Here is a 22,589-nt window from a genome sequence, read left to right on the forward strand (position 1 = left end):
GGTAGATTGTTTCCTATCATCATTAGTTAAGAGTATTGTACATAGAGTATGTTTCAAGAGCATGTAGACCAGTTGTAAAACTCCAGACTTCCAACTAGCTTAACATTGTTTAAGAGTGCACATTCATGGACTCTTCAATAAACTAGTTGGGTGCTGAAAAAAATATTTTAGTACCTAAAAGAAATATTACTGTTGGTCTCTTGGGTACAAACTGATTTTTAATGTTTATTTATTTATTTATTTATTTATTCATTTATTTATTCTTCACGATGTCACGATTCACCATGGCCACCATTTTCCGATCACAAAAACGAATGCATGTTGAAAATACAAATCGGTCGCACGAAACAACTTTATTGACTCAAAATAGATTCACTGTTCGTACGTACCAAAATATGAGTATTAAAGATGCTCGCAAGTAAATCCCATGGTTGCTTGCAACTCACAGTACATACCGAAGGACTCAGTTCTCGGAGCAAAGTCATTGTTTTGGGCTTTTACGGACGATTATAGTCTAATGAATTCTAATTACAAAATGTATCGAAAAGGTTTCAAGATCAGCGTAGCCCGGATCACAGCCGCAAAAATACTGTATTCACCACATTAATATGTTATTTTTGAGCCACCACCCAACACACGACCTACCTACTGTCACTTCGTACAGACGCTGACTGACACCATGGACACGCTTCTCTTCCGAGAAAGACAAAGGTGCCCGTGTGACATAATTTTCCACCAAATCACAAAATTACGCAGAAAAATATCAGCCGACACTGGCACATGGCAACAGTAGTTCAACTAAATCCAGAGTATTTATCTTGTCTTTCATATTATAATATGACCGGCGAACTATTGCATCAGTGTCGAGCGACAAGTTAGTGGAAAGTCAGCCACATGGTTGCTGTGTGACGGTGCTACCGGGGCGGGGGCTGAGCGGCGGGGTGGCGTGTTGGCGTGCCTGCAGTGGCAACCTGTACCACAACGGGGAGCTGCCGCTGTGCCTGCCCAGCTTCACGCAGGGGGACTACATCACGGTGGTGCTGGACTTTGACGCCAGAACCCTCAGCTTCGGCAAGAATGGCGAGGAGCCGCGCCTGGCCTTCGAAGACATCAACGCCACGGAGCTGTACCCCTGCGTCATGTTCTACAGCACCAACCCGGGGGAGAAGGTGGGGCCCGCTCCCGACCAGGACTTCCCTTCCTCTCGTGTACATTGCACTCCGGTTCATCTGAGAAGTTTTTTTTTATCCCCTTCTCACAGTCATTTTTGCTAACAGCTGTGCAAAAATCAAGTTAAACCTAACCTTGTCTTAACACCTGTACATACTGGCAGGTTTCTGTCATAACTTAGAAACACAGAACTTAGAAACACACAAAATAGAACTTTCTAAGTTATGCCAGTTCTATGTTGTGTTTTTCTAAGTCATAGTTCTAAGTTATGTTCTTTAAGTTACTAATTTCTAAGTTGTGTGTCCCTGCATAATGTTTCTAAGTTATGATTATTCAAACTTATGATAATAATTATTCTAAGTTATGCAGATTTTTTCAAGAATTCGAAGTTAATGACTGTTCTGAGTTATACAATGAGCAGTTAAAATTTTTAACGTAACCTTGACTGAATGAAAACGCGTAGTAAGGATTTAAAAGTGTTCACGTTAACTGGGATGTACCTTTAAGTTTTGTAGTCTTCCACTCCTGGTTTCAGTTTCTGAATGCCTAAATAATATTTTTTTTTTTGGATCAACGTTTGGAAAGTAAATAAATCTGTTACGTGACCTTGATTTGAGATATTTTGGTCTTGCACTCTTAGGCATCAGCTCATTTGGCATCAGGAAGATGGAATGGTGGTGATTAGTATTCCACTTGCACCATATCTTCGGCCTCACTGAAAAATCTACACTACTCATATTGATCTTGGAGATGTTTATGAATCCGCCCTTAAATGCAGGATGTGATTGATTGTCAAGATGCACCCAGTTTTCTTGTTGCATAAAGGTCATCAAGAAGGTGTCTCTTGTAACAAAGTAAATTGGTGTTGTACTGGTTGCACAAGCCTGTCCTCGCGGCTCGGAGGTGGGATGTTGTCGCGACGGGGCCGGGATGGTGTTGGTCGGCAGGTGAAGATGACGGACATGCAGGTGCGCGGCACGCCACGGGACATGCTGCCCGGGGAGCCGCAGTGCGCGCCGCTGTCGGCCGTGCTCGCAGAGTCCTACATCGCCCTGCTGCGCAAGCTGTTCAACCACAGCGGCTGGAGCAAGCAGGTGAGAACACCTGCTTCTGCCTGGCGACCGAGAACACCCACCGAGCCTGTCACCCTCGAACAGCGGTCAAGCGTGAGAACTGTAGCAAGTGTAGTCAGGGGCGCAACAACTAAATTTCCAAAGGGGGGGCAATATACCTTTTTATAAAGAATCATCGATCCCCCCTATTGAAGTGGGGGGTATGGGGGTCCTTCCCCGGGAAAATTTTTATTTCAAGGTGAAATATTGTTCTATTTAAGCAGTTTTATTATCTAAAAATTGATTACACATCACTTTCTTTGCCCCCGTTTGCCCCCTCTTCAAGGTTTCAGTGGGGGGGGGGGGGGGGGGGAAATACCCTTGCCCCCCTGTTGTTGCGCCCCTGAGTGTAGTGCTTTCGAACAGCGAGAGCCAACTAAAAAAATTTGGAAAACCAGTGATCAGATATTTTTTAAAATTATCTTTTATAAACAGCAGCATCCCTCTATTCATTTCGATTTGTGTTTGAACATGAGTACAAGCAACTAAACATTTTGACACTAAAGTCAACACTTGTGATGTGTCGCTGTTGAAAAGTTTAAGATTTTGGTATTTTTCATTTCTGTGTCTTCATAAGTTGAGTGGTTGTTTATCTGTTAGTGAGTTGGGCCACTGTCCGAAACTTGGTGGGCTAGTGAGCTGTGAGCAATGGTTACTAAATTAATTCACTAGGTTTATAAATGCTTTATTTCGGTCTTTTCGTCTGTTTTCACATAGCTGCATGGAAAATGTATGGTCAACAACATAATTTCAATGTGTAACAAATTTATTTTTTATTTTTTATGTATTTGGATGATAGAATTTAATGTGTACCAAGCTCATTTTGTCCATCATACTTGTACTTGAATTTTTTTTTTTTCCTTGTTTCTCAGGTGAATGACTGCTTGTTGGAAAGGTTGTCACAGATGAAAGAATTTTTACCACCTCCACATTGCAAGGAGAAAGATAGTGTCAATGATGATATTAAACAAGAAAGGAAAGGTATGTTGTGATATGTCAAAATGTTTTTTTTTTTGATGTGATAACGTCTAATAAATAGATGAACGCCGGCAGGTTAAGGCGGGCTTTTTAACTAATTATTCGTGATTATATTTAAACAAATTATTTAAATTAAATTTTTAAAAACTGTAAATAATATTTGAAAATTAAAAAGTATGCAATTTTTCATCTATGTTTTCTCATGATGTTATCACGTATAATTATCGTCCGTAAACCGACTTTACAGACAACCCCCTTTTTTTTCATTTAGTAAATAATGGTAACTTCTAAAATTTGTAGGTTACTCGTGTTAGAATTTTAAATTAAAATTTTAAAATCTAACTTGATTACAACAGTACCTCATTTTAAATAATTGCTCACTTTAATAATATATTAAAGTATGTACTTTTATTAAGTACTAAAACTGTGAGGTTTTTCAGCTATGTTGTAGTGAGAGTTCATCCCGATCCACCCTGCAGAATTATTTTTGGCATTGTAAAACAACAATGACTTGTCCTAGCGCTAATGTTTTGCGTGATAGTTCCCTTATTAAGTTATTTAGGTACCAGAAAAATTGTATTCATTGATGATATAAGGGACATGTTATTAATTTCAGGTGTTGATGAGAACTCTATATTAGAAGAAAATAAAGAACACAGTGGTATCAAAGATGGCGTTGAGGAAAATCTGAAAAATGAATCTGCTCCAGACACGTTCAGCACTGAAGACCATCTGAGTGGGATGGATCTGGAAGCACTCTGCAAAGAGGTTAAACTAATTTAATGTTTAGTAATTATTAAATGATTTGAGTATTCATGCATTTGTATGAATTGTAGTTTTTTTCTTTATGCAAACAGTGCCATACTCAAAATTTTGTAAAATTCGCTGCATGAACAACTGTTTCTTAAAATGTGCTTTTAATATTCTTTTGCACATAAATATTATTTATACAGGTGTGTCATTGAAAAGAAGTAAACATACAAATACACGTCTAGTATATTGACTTAATGTAAGTTTTTGGACATACGCCATTGCTATGCATGGCGTATGTCCAAAAACTTACTTCAAGTCATGCACTCCCATTGCACAAATCTTTTAAAGATAACGTCTAGTATATTGTCCGCCTAGCTTACGTTTGGACGAAGCACCATTATTCTTGTCCTGGGCATATAGTGAACATATATAGAATGGCAATAACAGAAATAAATATTTAAAATAGTAATAAAATGATAAGTGTGGTTGTGAAAAAAAGTTTTCCAATTTAATGTTCCAAATTAACATATTAAATTTAACTTAAACTTATTTTAGTTTTCTTGCGCTTCATAATATAATTTGAAAGAGTTTAGACATGCACAGGCAATCACAAAACTAGATAGAAAAAATGTTTTGTGGATAGTACAGTTCTGTGTGGTCAGCTGTACAAACCTTTCAAAATATGCCAATTATGTATGATATAGATTACAACAGGACAGACTTTGAAAGAAACAAGACACTGAACAACCAGGCAAAAAAAAAAAAAAATACAAAATCAGTACAGTGATTTTTTTTGTTCTTGTTTTTATCAGTTTTTTTTTTATTGTAACGTGCGTCCGTCTCATTTCAAATCTGTACTATCGTTAACATATCGTGGGCGTACAAGGAAAACCCACTAAGTCCATCATAAGATATTCATGTGACTAAAGTCCAGTTTAATGTGTTTCATGACAAGTATATTATAATATGACAAGTATATTATTATGTTAGATTGAACATGTTTCAGTACCCGTATATATATTTTACAATATTTCACAAACCCATGTGAATATTCAAAAATCAATTTTTTTCTCATAATTTCATTGTATGGATTTGAAGGGTTTTCCCTTGTACGCCCGTGATATGCACGTAATTAAAAAAAAAAAAAATAGAGGAACTTGTCGGTTTGTGGCGAGAGCGTGGCGAGAGAGCGGCGAGAGAATGGCGAGAGCGTGAGCACCGGGAGACACGTGTCGGTGCGCGCAGGTGTGGCCGGCGCTGGCGGTGATGGGCGGGGTGGACCGCGGGCTGCGCGTGGGAGGCCAGTGCCTGCACCGGCCGTCGGGACGCCGTGCCACCGTGCTGGGCACGCTGAAGCAGGGCCTGTCCTCCGTCAAGCTCCAGTGGAGCGACATGGACGGCAGCATCAGGTGCGGCACCGGCGGCCTCACTGGGTGAACGAATTGAAAGCGTGAACGAACAAGAGTGAACAAATAAAAGTATGAACGAACAAGTTAATGGATGAAAGTATAAATTAATTTATGATGAACAATAGTATGAATTAATAAATGTATAAATGAACAAATTAATAGGCGTGTGTCTGTATGAATGAACGAATAGAAAGAATAAATAAAAGTATCAATGAACAAATTAATTAATAAATGTACGAATGATTAGACTAGGGCTAATTATCGTGTCGAAATCGAAGCCAAGACCTTCACTTTAGACAACATACCAGTGACTTTACCTATTAAATTCGTAAGTGGAGAGATGGTTTGTCATAAATAAAATGGTAAATCATCAGGTGTGCAGAAACAAATTCTGATCGGTAGTTTTTTTTAACTAATCCGAGGGCCAGGCACACATAAATTAATATTAAATTTCTGAAAACCTATTTTAATGTTTGTTTATTCTGTACAGTAACCAATTAATACTGAGTAATGTAGATGAAAATTAAAAAAATATATAATTATATATAATTCTCTTAAACACGATATTAACAACAAATATCAAACAAATCTTTGGATCTAAGAAGAAGTGCCATGAAACAGTGCATGGTTTACAAAAATCAAAATTTCTGTGAGAATATCATAGCTTCGTAACAGTGTCTGGTGAAAACGTATTCCGCATAATGGAAACACGCGTTTGCTAATTACGTTTACCTGGTAGTAATCCTTATGGCGTATCCAGTAATTTGGCAGGGGCTTCACGGACAACCTTTTTGTTTCTGTGCCCAGTGACGTGCCTGTGAACTCCGTGGAGCCTGTCGACCAGTTGCTCTTCAACGCGAACAAGCTGGACGGACTGACGCCCGACATCGTGCAGAACTTGACTCGGCTCAGCGGGCTCACGGGAGAAGTGAGTGTTGGGGCAGCGGCTAGGGGCACGAAGAACCCACATCTGTATTACCAATTATTTTTACACTCTTTTTTTATTTGTTTCAAAATGAACGAGCTTAGAATTACAGACCCCAAGGATGATATTATACATAGGTTTAAAAACTAGTTAACTTAATATACAAGTAGTCATGCATTGGTACTAATAGTAAGCCTATAGTTGCTCAACCAATATTAATTGTTAAACATATTTAAAAAAAAAATTATTACTTATGTTTATATTTATTATTAAAATACATTTATAAATTTGGTTTAGATAATTTACTTGCAATCCATGTGTTGAAGGTTGAATGGTTCCAAAAAAATAATAATTTTGGTGTTTTCTTCAACAATACCACAATTGACTTTAAGTTACGTTATTCTCTGGTAAACTCAACATCTTTAGAAGTTTTTGCATTTTCAGTTCTGGCAATCCTACCTTCATTATGATTTTTATCAGGTTATTCGAGGTTGATCACTGCAAAATGCATGCAGCTCATAAACCAGAAGAAATCAATACAAAGTTAGTTGATGCATTTATTATGTTTGCAGGGCCATTGGTTTAATGCTGGAAATATGTAGAATGTCTTTTTTTTGTAGCTCATTGTAGCTGATTTTGACCAAACTGGTCTTTTGGCTAAAGACCATGCTCATACACACTGCCAAGATTTTAGCCTCACGTAACTTTACAATTATAGGTAATTATTTTAGCTACGCTGTGGGACAATTTTACTCTCATAGTAATTTGTCCGATTCTGTTTGAATTCAGTAACTGATGTGTGTCACGCACGCAACTACCGACAGATGCCAATTTCCCCGTCTCCTGCTCTCTGCTGCCGTTCGCCCATCTTTATTAGCGCCCAGGTGTGGGTATCTACACGGTCACCATCCCAGTACACGCTCAGCTTAGAGCAACTGCATGACTTGGAACTGCCAAGTCTTGCCTGGGGTGGGAGGTAGCATCTCTTCCCCTCCCTACATCGCCTACTCAACATGCGTCGCCATTCAGTGTCGTGCTCTTTAACCCTCCTCCTGGCCAGAAATAATGAGATAAAAGAGGTCGTGGAACCACTGACTCACCTTATTGCCTCGATTCTCAAAGCCTTCGGCTCATTTATCCTCTACCCATCGGAACAGCCTGCACTTCAAGACCTACGACCTTCAGCTACGAGAGCTTGCCCTCTGTCGCAGCCACTTGCCCGTCACCGATTCTATCATCTGTGTATGGATGCCACCAGTACGGATGCCCTGACTAGAAAGCTAGAACGTCCTGTTTCCGGGCGTGTCAAACCCGTCTGTCTACAGACGCCTCTCTGCGGCCGGCACGGCAGGAAGACTGGAGGCAGTTCTGTCTCCCGTAAGTTACGTGTCCTTAAATGGTAGGCACTATAGGGGCAGCTGTATGTGTATACAGGAAGCCAGATATAGTGTTTTGTTTTGGGTATAATAAACGCCCTTGCACCGGAAATTGTGTCAACGCGTCACTAACTAACAGGAACCTTGTGCATCCTGCCTCATTAATAATACCTCTGGAAGAGACTCTGTCGCGCTACCTGCACCTCCTGTGCCTCGGCCGTGCATTACTTTGTGTCGAGGTGGCCCCTGAGACCCCGACGAGCGTCACTTCTTCCCAAGGAAGGAGCCCCAGAGTAGAGGGGCCAGCGTCAGGGAAGGCTTCATCCTAAAATACCTGAAATTTTTGACTTGTAAATAAAAATGAAATATTAAACTATATTAAATTATAACGTAATGTTTATTTATTTGAGAAAAAACTGCTAGTCTGATGGCAAATTTTTTTACATCAGATGATTTTTGGCTGTGATACCTAATGAGCCAAGTGTATTTAGCAAGGGTAAGCTTTTTGATCCCAGATCCTAGATATGACTAGAATTTATGAGAAAACTCGTCCACCTTGTAATTTAGAGCCCACTATAATCTAGGAAGACCCCTTGCCTTAAGTATCTATGCATAACCTTAAGGCATAAAGCCATCAATTTTACACTTTCCTGCATCAAACACCACCTTTTTACATGCTTTATATTAGCTTCACCTGTATGTTTGTCTGTCCGTCTGTAACTCTTTCGACTAAGAGTGAGTGGCCTATCACTGTAAAATGTCCCACTAATTGCATTACGTTCGTTAGCCGAGCGGTCTAAGGCGCGCGACTTCTGTGATGTCAGCTTTCGGATTCAGCGATCATGGGTTCTACTCCCGGCCACGCCGAGAAAAAGATGTTTTTTTTTTTCCGGTAAATTCTAAGATTATATCCATACATCTAACTGTAAATGATTCGGAGAGACTTTACCATTTTTTTGTGACGTTGCAACTCCAAATAGTTATCTCAGATGTTAATAGGTAGTGTCGGTAACTCATTTCCCTATGATAATTATACATAAATATAGTTTAAAAAACTAAAAAACTTGCTTTTAAAGAATATCAAACTAAAAAGTTAAAAATAAATATAGTTTAAAAAACTAAAGAAACATGCTTTTAAAGATTATCAAACTAAAAAGTAAAAAATAATTTTAAAATTTAATTTATGACAATAGTATATAAGCAATACTAGTATAAATGAGAAAAAAGCATGGGGCGCTTAATATACAAAAAATATGGCACAAAGCGCCTCAAGCTTTTTTCTCATTTATACTAGTATTGCTTATATTCTATTGTCATAAATTAAATTTTAAAATTATTTTTTACTTTTTAGTTTGATAATCTTTAAAAGCATGTTTCTTTAGTTTTTTAAACTATATTTATTCTTGCTTCTGATAAGTGCAATTTTCAAACTAAATTTTTATCATTTCTTTGTTTTCCTAAAACACTAAAATAAATCGTTATATTGAAACAAATACTTGCAAATGTCACAAAAAAAATTATAATATTGGAAGGCCCATCACGTTAAGCAACTGTACGTAACTTTGTGTTAGTAAAACTCCATGAAACAAACAACTACATTTCTGTTTGCCGATCTTACGCCACTGATGGTCCTGTGCTTGGACAACAAGGATCGTCTGTGTGGAGTCGGTGTTTGGTCAGCGCAGGGATTTCCTTGTCGCAGTTCCCGTTCCCGGTGTGCGAGCTGACGTCCGCGGAGCTGGAGCTGGTGAGCAGCCACGGCCAGCTGAAGCGCCGCCACTCGTCCTTCACGCCGGAGACGAGCGCGGGCGAGGCCGCCGCCCACCGCCACTCGAACCGCACCGTCGAGTCCCTCACCAACGAGATAGTGTCCCTCATCATGGACACGGTGACGCGGCGCGGGTCCGTCGGCGTCGGCGAGAGCGAGAGCGAGGGTTCCGTCAGCGCGGGCGAGTCGAGCAAGGACGACGAGGCGATAAGGTGGGACCGACCATTGCCGCCACTGTAACTGAACAGCAGTGCTGGACATTGCCTGGGCTCACACTGTACTGTGGTAGCATTCATTCATTCAGTCCCATCCTACATGATTTATCTTTTAACCTGCTTAAGTGGTCTTACGCAACAGCAATGTTATCTTTATTCCATCTTATATCTTTTCTCACCTTTTCTCTCACTTTCTGTTGTCATTATTTCATTAGTGTCCTTTTCCTGATTGTTTGCTATGCTCTTTTAATTGTTTTCGAGCTATTTCTTTCCCTCCCCCCTTCTCCAGAACTATAATTCTTTTTTTTTTTTTTACTTTTTCCTTCTTTTTAGCATCTCTTTATCTATTTGTTATTTTCTCCTACTGTTAAGATTTCTTCCTTGTCTACTTTCCCCTTAATTTTTTTGTTCTTTTTACTTATTTTCTTTTATTATGCCTCTCAATTCCATTCACCAGCATAATTTGGTTTTATTAGCTAATAGTACCAAGTCTTTTTTACCGTTTCAGAGCCACCAATCGTAAACTTCTCGAGTGTGAAGTGAAGTGTGTCCAGCTCGCGTTCCTCCAGTTCTCTTCGCTCAAGTCTCTGGCTGCTGTTCTGGGCTGCGAGAAGTACGGCGAGTTGCTGCTGGTTCCGAAAAGGCCCTCGGAGAAGGAAAAGGTATTAATCACTTTACTTGTATCTTAAAATGGTTTTCGAATTAGTTTAAAAAAAAATTATGATTGTTTACACGGGGGAATTTTTTTTTTGTGACTACAGCAAAATGACGGTTCACCCAAAGAAATTGAGAAGAAAGATGATGACTTTTCGAAAGATGGCAACGAAGGCAGGGACGAAGAAAAGCTGCGACAGGTTCTTCAGCATTTGGTTAGGTGAGAAAACTTGAGAATTTGTCTTGAATTTACTCAGGTCGTCATGTTGCAGCATAAAAATTTTGTTTTACACGGTGAAGTTGAGAAAGTACGAATTATTAATGTAGCATAACAACTTAAAAACAACTCTTGATCATTTCAAAATCTTAGAAAATTGGCCATAAGAAGAGAGAATTAAGTAAAAAGTAAAGAACATTAATTATCGTAGGCTTAGTCTAAATGAGGATTACTACATTCAGATGAATCATATCAGTTATCACTAGGGACAAAATTAAATGGTGAATGGCAATAAAACCTAAATATCACCAAAAAGTATGACAGCACACCATGTAGCATCGAAATGCAAGTTAATACACTATATAAGCACCGGTAGGTCACTGATTATTATCTACCCAATAAACATTTCATAGCATGCCAGCGAAACAGACTCTTTATTCCTTATGTTTCGAGACAGGTGTTTTCTACCAGAACCATACAAGTTTCCCCAGGGCCACGTTTTTTTAACCATCGATCGACCAACAGCATTGTGTGCTTTTTACAGACATGCATAAGGCCTATCTTTTTGCTGACATTTCTAATTTTTTTTTTTTTTTTTTACTTAGGGGTAATGCAGGAGGTTGTTAATTTTATATGTCTGATTAACCGTAATGAATATCTATATTTCTTTATTTGCATTTTATAAATTAAGTCGCTCGCTGAATGTAGTTAAAATATTCCCCTCCCCCCCAAAAAAAAGTAAATAATCTCACAGAAATCCTGAAAATTTCAGGAACTTTTATTTTTATTTCCTGCCAGACTGTAAAAAAAACCGTAGTGATCCGGAAATGTTTTAGAAATTTCGAGATTCTGCACGGCCCTACAATTTACCATAAAATCTTGACACTAATGATGTGACGCGATGCGGAGGCCAGGACCACAGTCGCTGCCGTCGGTGTGGAACGCGAGGTGTGTGCCCCCTTGCCAGGTGCCTGGTGGACCAGAGCGTGGAGCCGTGCAAGCTGCCGCAGCTGGCGACCACCGGCGACATGGAGCGCGTCCACACCGTCCTGCACGCCCTGTGCACGCGCGCCAAGGCCGAGGAGGGGTTCCGCATCTCGGAGACGGAGACCGAGATCCGCAGCCTCACCCGCTCCCGGGACGCAGAGACGGCCCGGGACGCCGCCGTCGCCGCCGCCGCGGCCGCCATCACCACCGGCCAGCACCAGCAGGTGAGACCCGCTGTCGGGCCGTCGTGTTTGTTCGTCTGCGGAGGCCAGGGGCGTAGCCCGGGGGGGGGGGGGGGGGTTAGGGGTTCTTACCCCCCCCCCCTTAGCCCTTAGCCCCTATTTTTTTTCTTATCTGAAAGCACGTTAGCTAAAAGCCTGGGTGTCTTACTGCTATCCAGGGGCGTAGCCAGGGGGGGGGGGGTTAGGGGTTCAAGCCCCCCCTACCCCCTTAGCAACAAGTCTTTAATTAATTTCTTATTAATCACTCAAACAAATTTCATATTAAAATTAATAAAAAATTTTACCATTACAATATTTAAATTTAAGTACTGAAAACTGCTAAAATAGCACTATTTTACACCTTAAAATACAAATTTTTCCGGGGGAGGACCCCTTGACCCTCCGCTTTAATAGGTGGGGGGGGGACCATGCTTCTTAACCCTCCCCCATATACAAATCCTGGCTACGCTACTGGTGGAGGCGGAGGGTGTGGGCCGCCCCAGGGCCACTCCCACTGAGGGAGTGACAAAATGACAATAGTTATTAAAAATAATTGTGCTCGCAACACTTTTTTTTTTAACTAAAATATTAAACTATTTCAATTAATAACTTGTCTGACTATTAATTAACTTCAAAGGAGAACTTATCTGGCATTGAAGCGTTTTAGTTTAGGAAACAAAATGCAACGATATGCGGCCGAACTCGATACTGTGTAGTAAAGAGTGTTTAAATAGAAAAAAAAAGAGGGAGTTTGTCTCCGTAGATTGTACTCAAGTGAGACGTGTCTTATTTGTACTTCTTTTGATGACGTCATTTCGGGAAAACAGTGGAGTGTGGTCACAAGCACCAGGGAGGCTCCGATTGAGTTTTGAAATTTTTTTTTAATACTTAAGTTTACCCTGATGTGATGAAAAGTACGAGTCTATTGCTATTAGAATTCATAAAAAAACTTTCCCAAGTAACGAAAATGCGGAGATCATGTTTATAGTTTTGGCCATAGTAATTTTGAAGTCATTTGAGTTTTTTTTTTTTTTAACTGTGGGGTTTTGAAAAATTTTACATTTAATAATAGGGAGGGGGCCCGACAAAATTATTTGCCCCAGGGGCCTTTGGTTTCTGATGACGGCCTTTCATAATTTACCATCTCTAATGACCTTTTTGACAATACATCTTACCCAAATAAAAATTTCAAAATTAATTTTCAGTAGTATAATCTGTGTTGGTGAATGTGTGATGGCTCGTGGAGCGATGCGGGGAGGGTTGTCTGACCCCGGGGGGGGGTGGGTGTGGGCAGGACCGCGGCGCCACCGCCCCGCACAACGAGCTCCAGCCGGCGCCCTCGTCGCTCCTGCGCATCGTGCGCCGCATGTCATCGCTGGTGCCGCCGTCGTCGCTGCCGCTCGCCTCGGCCCTCAGCAGCTTCTCCGAGTTCACCTCCCCGCAGCTGACCCCCGCGGCGGGGGCCGGCGGCTCCAACCGCGCCACGCCGCAGTCCGCCCCGCTGCTGCATGTGTCGGCCCGCCTTCGCACGCCCTCGCCGCCCCCGCCGCCCATCGCCGCCCCGCTCATGGAGATGGGCTTCTCCCTGAAGCACGTGCAGAAGGCGCTGTACGCCACAGGTGCGCCCCCGTCCGCACCTTGTTTCAAGATGTTTCATTTGGAGTGGGGGTAGAGTTACTGGTCGATTCTTTTAGGAGATTACTCGTTTCCGTGTTCTCCAATATTTGATCTTGGTGCAGTTTTCCGTAGAAAGGACTGATTAGGCAACTGCTCGGCCAGAAAATGGTGTTGTGGATTCTATTCAAATCGTTCTTCTAAACTCGAGACGTGAAAGGAGGCATAGGAATTATATTTTGAGTGAAGTTTGATCACTTTTACTTGTAAGAGATTGCGCTTTTGGTTTATGTAATCAACAATCAAGAGAACCCCCTTGTGACGTTTCCGAGTACCCCGTGGGTAGAGACCCGGAAAATTCGCGGGTTCAGTGAATCTCCAGGGTGGACTCCGATATCCTCTACACACACGGGTAAAAATACCACCTGTTCATTGGCCGCTGACTTGCGAGTCGTCTCGACTGGGTGGCCTGTGATTCGAACACTTCCACGAGTGAGGGTCTCTAATTGGCCCCCGGTCCTCCAGATTAAACAGTGGACCGATGACAGAAGCAGCACTAAGGTATAATTATTTGAATTTTAGCATAACACAAAATGAACCCGTGAATTTCCTGGGTCTCTTCTACCCATGGGTAGGGACAAAATTTTGTGGTTTTATTTTTAAACTTTTTTTTTTAAACAGGAGTTTTCAGGGTGATTGTTTTTATTTTCATAAATTTTTTATTCATTAAAGAAGGGTATTACTAAACAAATATGAAACTAAAACATTTCGTAATACTTATTTCACCAAAAATATTAACACCTGATTCACTTAAAAAGTTATTAGTAATAAGCATGTCTAGAACAGAATTACTGATAAAAAACATAAATAAATCTGCAATTTGTTTTTTTTTTGTGTTTGAAACACGTGTCATCAATAATGTTAAAACAAATTACTGGGGTAAGAAACCCTAGATCAAACAATATAATATTATTATTATTTTTTTCCAGTCCATTTAGGTCATATATTCTGGTACAAAATTCCTGCTAAATAAATTACATTCAATGAAAAAACCATGATAAAAGATTAAATTAAATTTTTGTAATTTCAGTTAAGTTTAGCCAAATTGCAGATTGATTTAATTTTTTTTAAATTACATTTTGGTGTTAAGAGCTTCGATGAAATGCTGTGTTCAGAGAAACAAATAGGCACATGTTTATAAAACCTTTGGCCGACAGCAATTTCTGCCACATTTGCCTTTTTTCAAAATATAACCATGCTCTCATTACTGTGCTGTTGGTGGTTCGCTATGTAGACATACTTATAGTCGTACGGCTGATGATGCCTGGTAATCATCTTGGTTCACATATACGTTTTATAGCTTTTTGGTTTATCAAGCACTTTCAATTTCTTGTTGTTTGAAGTTTCAGTTTTAGGATTCAGCAGTCAGAAAATTTCTCACAGAAATAAAACTAGTTGAATAAATATTTTTATCGGCTCGGACTAAGTACTGGGATTTTTTTTTTTTTTTTTTTTTTTTTTTTTGTTTCTCACTGTTGGAGGTACGACGCTTGATTTGTACACATGAACATTGTGACGCCATTCACACCTTTGCAGGCAGCACTGGAGATATGTCGGCACACACGATCAACCAGCTGGCCACGTGGATGATCGAACATCCCTGTATCGATGCAGAGCAGCAGGAGGAAGAATCATCTGACGATCATGAAGAAGAAGAAAATGCATCATCCTGCTCTACTCGGGTAGAGCTTTTATTCATAATTTTAATATTTAATATCTATCCTGTTTATAAGTTATTTTTATTTAAGCTTCTGTTTTGACTGTGGACTGTTAACACCATCTTCCTGATGGAACGACTTACCGCGGCGGCGCAATAACAAAGACTGACTAGTTGCCGGCACTGCCAGCTAGTGGCGCTACCGCAGCCAGTAGCGCGGGAAGTTCAAACACAGTCTTGATATAAGGAATATCTCAAAGTCCCAACATATTTACACAAATTTAAAAACATCACAAGTCCAAACAGCTTCCTACAGTTAATTTTTTTTGCGACTGGCATCTATTGCTTGAAGTCCAAAAAATTTTTAAACCTCTTTTTATTTTGTAGGAATAAATATTTTATTTTAACCTCAACAAGAGCCGTGTCATTTCCGCGAAAAGATTCGGGGACAAGCTCTACGTTAAAAACACTGTAAGATCATTGTGTGTTATGTAATTGGTCGGAGATTCTTTCAGGATCATGTCTACTGTCGGCACACGGCTCTCAGCTGTTCAGTTCAGAAGCAATCACGTCCCGAGCACGGTAGTGTCTGTTGTAGGCGGCACTATGTTTTATGTTTAGTTGAGTGTTAATGACCGACCAAAGGGAAACAGTTTGGTCCCAAAGGAATACTTGCTTACTGTATGATGCTGATGATGTGCGAAGCTTCGGCTAAGCTAATAAATTGAAGCTCTTTTTAATATTGGATTTGACTTTGCCAGGAAATTTGCTATTAGTTGTAGATTAAGCTTCAGTTGTGTTGCAAAGCTTTATATCCAAAGCAAAGCTGAAGTTTTTTTTTTTTTTTCGGAGCTTTAAGACATTTTTACTCATAAAAATATTTGGAATTTATAATTCTATTCATCACCATAAATTTGTGAGATTTGATGTGAAAAATAATTTTTTTTTTTGTTTTAAATATTTTTAAATGTCATTTAAATAGATGTTTTGTGGATGTCTTCACAAGTACCCAGTAGTGGCAGCAAAGTGGGTGGTGCTGAAACCAGCTTGTTGTGTCCCGCAGAGCCACAACTGGTTCTGCCGGCCCTACTCCAGGCGCGGCTGCCACACCAACTCGGTGGGATCCGTCTTCCTGGGCCGAGGCCGGGCCGCCATCCGTAGCGAGCTGCTGTTCGAGCATCTGTCCAACATCCTCGACACAGTCCGTGAGTGTCGTCAGTTGATTGGTAGAGACAAGATTCTATGGTTTTTTTTATTTTCTGTCCCAATTTCATTTTTAAAATACAGGATATCTGTGTTATTGTCCTTATTAAAAAAAAAACCTGTTTATGAATACTTACTCCACCACTGGTAAAATTTAACATGCTGCTTTGTTACGATAAAATAATTAGTGTTAAATTGGTCTAAAAGAGATACATAGCATTAAAAATAATTAGTGAGCATTTTTGGCTTGAAAGTGATTTCAATAAGAGACGCGCAATAAAATAAATGAAATCGATTTTTCCGATCCAAGCACTTTGGTACAAATTTTGTCTGGAAATAATGACTGCTCTTGAATTTCAAACATTAGAAAGATTCTTTTTTTTTTAATTTGGATTTTTTTGATAAATGCCATTTAATCCATGACTTAACTTGCATTTAAGTACTACAGTATATGGTGTATTAACTTGCATTTAGTTGTTACAGGGTGTTATAACATGCTTTTTGGTGTTATTTCGGTTTTATCGCAATTAACCGTATAATATTTTCCCTGTCGGTGGGTCTTCTCTTCTTGTAACATGATGATCATCGTAGATGTTACCAACACAACAAATTGGAAACAATTATTTATTTATTTTGGTCATATCTAAGAACGTTAGTGGTGGAAATGGAACAACTTTGAGTAAATGCAAGGAGAAGTGTCCTAAGAATAGAACCCTTCACATTATGGCAGTGCTGACAATATTTTCACTGTAAAATCATAGTTATAAAGGTTATGGCATCCAAGAGAGGTTAAGTGAAACACAATTTTTTTTTTTTAGGTTTTGATTTTTTTTGGTATATTTTACGGTCTGGCAGTAATCGAGCCACTCATGGTGAGATTTATCCATGCTGATCCTGCCAGCTGACCTGACCATCAGCATTACGGAGCTGCCGGCGTGTTTAGTTCGCTGGAGTTAATTGTTACATTTGGTTTTCTTTTCAGGTGTTTCCTGTTTAGTTAAGGGGGGGGGGGGGGGGGGTGTTTGGGATGTTACATCATTTCTTTATTTTTTTTTAAGAAAAAATCTAAATCACAGATTCAATATGATATTAAAGAACATTTTCAAAAAGTAACGGTCCTTTTTCTTTTTTCTTTAGAGCATCTTATTATAGGGTGGTTTTTTTTTATGGGACATATCCCAATTTTCTCAAATTCAAATCTTGAATTCGAATCCCAGAAAGTACCATGAATACACCCCTCGAATCCAAATTTATGTGTGAAGTGTCAAAAATAAAATAATGTATAATGAGTGAAAAATTATAGCTATGGTATTGAAACTATCAACCACATAAATGTTTTTTTTTCTCCAGATTTTACTATATCGTAATTTTATTCATATAATTATATGTTAAAATTACAATATCTTAGTGATTAGTAACAATATTGGTATGAAGAAAACAATTTACCTTGTAAAGTTCAGATGGTTTTTCTATTGAACTTTTTAATTAACTTTCATTCCTTTAATATATTTCTTAAAATCTTTTTCCTAGAATATTAAATCCTTTGAATTCAAAGGATTTTATGACATTTGAGAATTTGATTGGCCCATCCCTAGTTTTTTTTTTAAAAATACTATTGTATTTTCTATTAATTTTTCGTTATTCACGTTAAGACGACGACGTTCGATAATCTGGCATGGCCATGGTCTCGAACATGTCTGATTACATACTTTCCACTGTGATTGCAATGTTAAATTATTATTTTTTTTGTGCAACACAGTTAAAACTCGGAATTATTTTTTTGTATTCTTGCGAAAGTGCTTGGTACGTGTTTGAAACGCGTTGTACGCTTCCGTCCAGCGCAAGATGTGGAGCACCAGGGCGCATGGCCCGAGACGCAGCCGTCGTTCCGCCCGGTGCTGGCAGAGGCTCGTGACGGGACGCAGCACCACGGGGCATCGGTGGTGAGGGAACGCGCCCTTGGGGCGTACCCGTGTTGTCATGTTCTCACTCCCTGTGACCAACTTGCGTGGATACGCCCTTCGTTCTCCTTGCTAGCAGTGGCCCTAGTCCACTTCTTGGCCACAGAGCTCACAGTGCTGATGTGGCTTTGATTTGGCAACACAGTTAGAGCTCACAGTGCTGGTGTTGCTTCGATTTGGCAACCCAGAGCTCACAGTGCTGGTGTTGTTTCGATCTGGCAACACAGTTGTTTTCATCAGATGTTTCATAACTCTTGTAGTTAGTTATTCCAGGGCCTGTTCCCTTATTGGTCATTTTCCCAAATTTATATTGTTTTGTTTGTTTGCACTCGGAAATATTTTGTGCTCTACCTTTGAGAGCGTTGTTGGAATTTATGCTGACATACCAATAAAACCTCAAATAACTCACTAAAAAATAGTACTATTATGTAGGTTTTTGTATCGTTTTCTCGTACATTATCATGACATTACTGCAAAGGAATATAATATTAACTGCGTGATAATATTTGTAATAAGTAATTTAGAACTTTTAAGTATTTTATTGACACCTCTCAGGCGCAGAGCTTAAAATGAATTCCTGATCATATTGCAAAGCAACTGACAGCGATTCGCACTTAACCTCTGTGATAGCTTAAGTTCGCTTAAGATTCATCATAGTCGGTCCAAAATGATTTGGAGGTCACATTAATTTTCTCTCTGCATAAATTAAGTCGCCATTTTTTTTTTTTGACGTTATACTTCTAAAGGTGCGTCAGGAAAAAATTGTGAATGAATTTTTACATGCGCGCGCACCATTCAATAAAATTTTGACAGGATGGAAAAGAGGCTACATACCAAAAAAAAGTTGCGTACAAATAAAAATTATATACGTGTCTTTAAATCTTATACTTTAGTGATTTATAGGGGCAGGCATTTTTCGCGAAAAAAATCTGAACGCCTATTAGACTGCAACTAGCTATACCCGCACAAGCGGCTTCTTTCTTGTGATTGGCGACCGTCTAGCGAGAAAAGTCGTTGCCTTACTTGATCGGGCCACTCAGGACGAGTATGCTTCCGCACTGGATTGCCGTGATCGGTGCTGCAACAGTAGACACGTATCTGAAAGGAACTTGCCCAATCGCGAAGCACAGACAATGCTGCAGTGTTTCGACTTCAAGCTACTATCGGAATTTTTTGCGCGGAAAATGCACGGACCTTGTGATCGATATTGAATGCTTGTCCATATCATTAAAAAAATGTTTATTTATTGTGAACGTTAGTGATATTAATTTTGTTAAAAAAACTCATGTGTCTTCAACATGCGTACGTGAGTGCACTCACTTTTTTTTTTTACTCTGCAGGCGGGCACCGGCCCGCAGACATGTCACCTCTGCCACGCCACCACGCAGCACCTGAGGACGCACTTCCTGACCGTGCACCCTGGCTGCAACACCAAGTTCGACGAGGCTGCCTTCTGCGGCTTTGTCACCGGTACGTTGCCAGCTCAGTCGCATCCCCGAGGAGAATGCCACGGTTGAGGAGGAAGAAGGGATGTTAATCAATAAACATCATCAGTAGAGACACGTGAATTTCGCGGATTCATTTTGTGTTATGCTAAAATTCAAATAATTATACCTTAGTGCTGCTTCTGTCATTGGTTCTCTGTTAATCTGGAGGACTGAGGGCCAGTTAGAGACCCTCACTCATAGAAATGTCGAATCACAGGCCACCCAGTCGAGACGACTCACAAGTCAGCAGCCAATGAACAGTTTGCATTTGCCAGAGTGTGTAGAGGATATTGGAGTCTATCCTAGAGGTCATTGAACCCGCGAAATTTACGGGTCTCTAATTTTCAGGGATTTTTTTTTTTTTAAGTTACAAGGTTATAACTTTTTTTAATCTTATATTATTCAAAATTTCTCTCAGTTACGGCACAGCACATAATTTATCTGAATGCTCGGATGTACGGTGACCTCAGATGTAAATATATTTAACTTTAATTTTCTAATGATGGCGAAATTGTGCGGTGACTGTCTCTGTCTTTTGTTATTTGTTACAGTGCTCGAAAAACCAAGATGGCGGTCATGTCATCCATCAAAAAAAAATTTTTGTACCATGACTTACTAATTTTCGTCGCTGAATATTATAAATATTCTAAATAGAGGCAAAATTTTATGGTTTTATTTTTATTCCAATTTAAAATTTTAAAACAGGATTATGATGTTATTACATATTTAAATTTTTATAAAAGATGTTTTTTATTACTTAACTCCACCCAAATAGTGGCACATTTATATGCTGCATTTTTACAATTATTTAATTTGTAATAAATTGGACTAAAAAAAATACATTCAAAATAATTTAAATAATTAGTGAGCAGTTGTGGTTTAAAAGTGATTTACTAATAGATAACAATAAAAAAAAATAATATTTCTATTCCATTCACTTTGGTACAATATATTGCCAGGGATTAATGGCATCCCTTGAATTTCAAACATTAAAAGTAGAGATGGGTCGAGTCTTGGTTTATCGAGTCGAGCCGAGCCGAGTTGGGTCAGATTGACTCGACTCGAAAACCGAGTCACATATTTGATCAAGTTCGAGACTCGAAACACGTTTCGAGTTAAGTGCCAGCATCGTGACATTATAGCACTTTATTATAGGTTGTCTTAACGTTTTCGCCAAGTCATTAATACAGCAAAAAATGATAATGACCTTTAAACAAAACAAATCCCGTGCAAACCTAACCTTGCCCGCTACCGTGCTACGGCGCTATAATAGGTACAAGTGCAACCAAACCTACGCCTACCTTCATTTATGAACGTGAATTCGTAACGTGATTTAGTCGATAGTGGCGACAGTTTATAGGACAAAATTATGTCACATGACCATTTTATATTTTAAAAAAATGCTTGGAAAACAGCGTGCACTGTTTTCATTTTGTTTTTCATCCTGTGTTTACTTCAAATACGGTACCGCATTTGTTTACAAAATACGTCAATGGATTTTCACTGAAGAAAAATTTGTTGCAAAACGCACATATATTAATAATCATCACGTTTATCGTGCCCCGTTTATAATAACTCGTATAAACAAGAGATTTACGTAACCTAAAAATAAAAACCTACAATAATTATATTGTAATATTTAGTAAATAACACCAAGCCGTGATGCGTGAAAATGGCTGCGTGTTAGGCCCCTTTACACTTACTCTATGGTTAGGCCAGCCAGCCTTGCATTTTGGAACTAAATTTAGCTGTGCTCCGCTACGCAGCGCTGCGTGTCAATAACATTTAGGATAAAATTACTTTCTTATTGTTTGAATAAAAAATAATAATAACAACGCTCATGCATTTTATTTGGCAATCAGTTACTGATCGCCAAATCAAATGCATGAAATATTTATTTAAAAACATATTGATATTCTTGTAGTTGTAACAAGTTCCAGGCGAATAATCTTGCCGCGGAAAGTGTATTTACAATATTTACATTGAGAATGTGACAATGTGACAAGGCCTATATCCCTTGAGCTGTTTGTTCATGTGGGGATCTGCCGGTGGATCGGAAAAAAAAAAGTTACGTAACTCGGGAAGCCTTCTTTTCACAGACGAAAGAGCCAAACTCCCGATTGTACATCTTCGTTTTTTTTTGTTCATTGTAAATAAATATGGCGGTGTTGATAAAAGGAAATACCATAAACAAGGCAACGGTATTTATTTGTACGCCGCCATATTTTTCGTTTGCAGTGTGTCCGTGAATGTTTATTTTGGACAAATCATGATAACTATGGTCAATTAGGTTAGGTTAGCTACATTAAAAATTCTTTAAAACATTGTGGACGGTTGATATGGTTAGGATAGCTACATTAAAGATACTGTGAAATAATGTTAAAATAAAGCTTAGTTTTTTATATTTAAATAACATAATGATTTGAATTAATCATTTAAAATATTTAAATAACATAATGATTTTCTAATTAATCATTTAAAATATTTAAATAATGCAGATGCATCTTGGATACACAATTTTTATATCAATGGGTGTATTAATATTTGATTTATCATATTCGACGCAAAAAATTATAAAATTATGAAACTCAAACTGACTCGACCCCTTCAAAAATTTTGTGACTCGAACTCGTCTCGACTCGAAATATGAATTGCTAAACTCGGCTCGACTCGACGCCAAAAAACCTCAACTCGTCCATCTCTAATTAAAAGATTACAATTTTTTATGATTTAATGTAAGTTTTTGTTAAATGCTACATAATTCCATGATATAAGTTGCATTTTGATGCTATGTTGTTTTTTGGCATCCTTTGCAGTGTTAT

At 39.0% G+C, this 22,589-nt stretch overlaps 1 protein-coding gene across 5 annotated transcripts in view; it reads left to right on the forward strand.

Moving 5' to 3' along the window:
- Positions 1-22,589, forward strand: part of LOC134537462 (probable E3 ubiquitin-protein ligase HERC1) — a 126,595-nt gene that overhangs the window by 58,101 nt on the left and 45,905 nt on the right. For all 5 annotated transcript variants that reach the window (XM_063377916.1, XM_063377918.1, XM_063377917.1 and 2 more), the window contains exons 31-45: positions 965-1,169; positions 2,118-2,264; positions 3,155-3,263; positions 3,877-4,028; positions 5,259-5,422; positions 6,230-6,350; positions 9,426-9,703; positions 10,215-10,368; positions 10,468-10,580; positions 11,545-11,788; positions 13,080-13,404; positions 14,996-15,141; positions 16,180-16,321; positions 18,159-18,262; positions 19,621-19,750. In XM_063377916.1, coding sequence (XP_063233986.1) covers positions 965-1,169; positions 2,118-2,264; positions 3,155-3,263; positions 3,877-4,028; positions 5,259-5,422; positions 6,230-6,350; positions 9,426-9,703; positions 10,215-10,368; positions 10,468-10,580; positions 11,545-11,788; positions 13,080-13,404; positions 14,996-15,141; positions 16,180-16,321; positions 18,159-18,262; positions 19,621-19,750 — 2,534 coding nt within the window. The remainder of the gene's footprint in view (positions 1-964; positions 1,170-2,117; positions 2,265-3,154; positions 3,264-3,876; positions 4,029-5,258; positions 5,423-6,229; positions 6,351-9,425; positions 9,704-10,214; positions 10,369-10,467; positions 10,581-11,544; positions 11,789-13,079; positions 13,405-14,995; positions 15,142-16,179; positions 16,322-18,158; positions 18,263-19,620; positions 19,751-22,589) is intronic.

This window comes from Bacillus rossius, chromosome 12, assembly GCF_032445375.1.
Source record: "Bacillus rossius redtenbacheri isolate Brsri chromosome 12, Brsri_v3, whole genome shotgun sequence".
NCBI lineage: Eukaryota > Metazoa > Arthropoda > Insecta > Phasmatodea > Bacillidae > Bacillus > Bacillus rossius.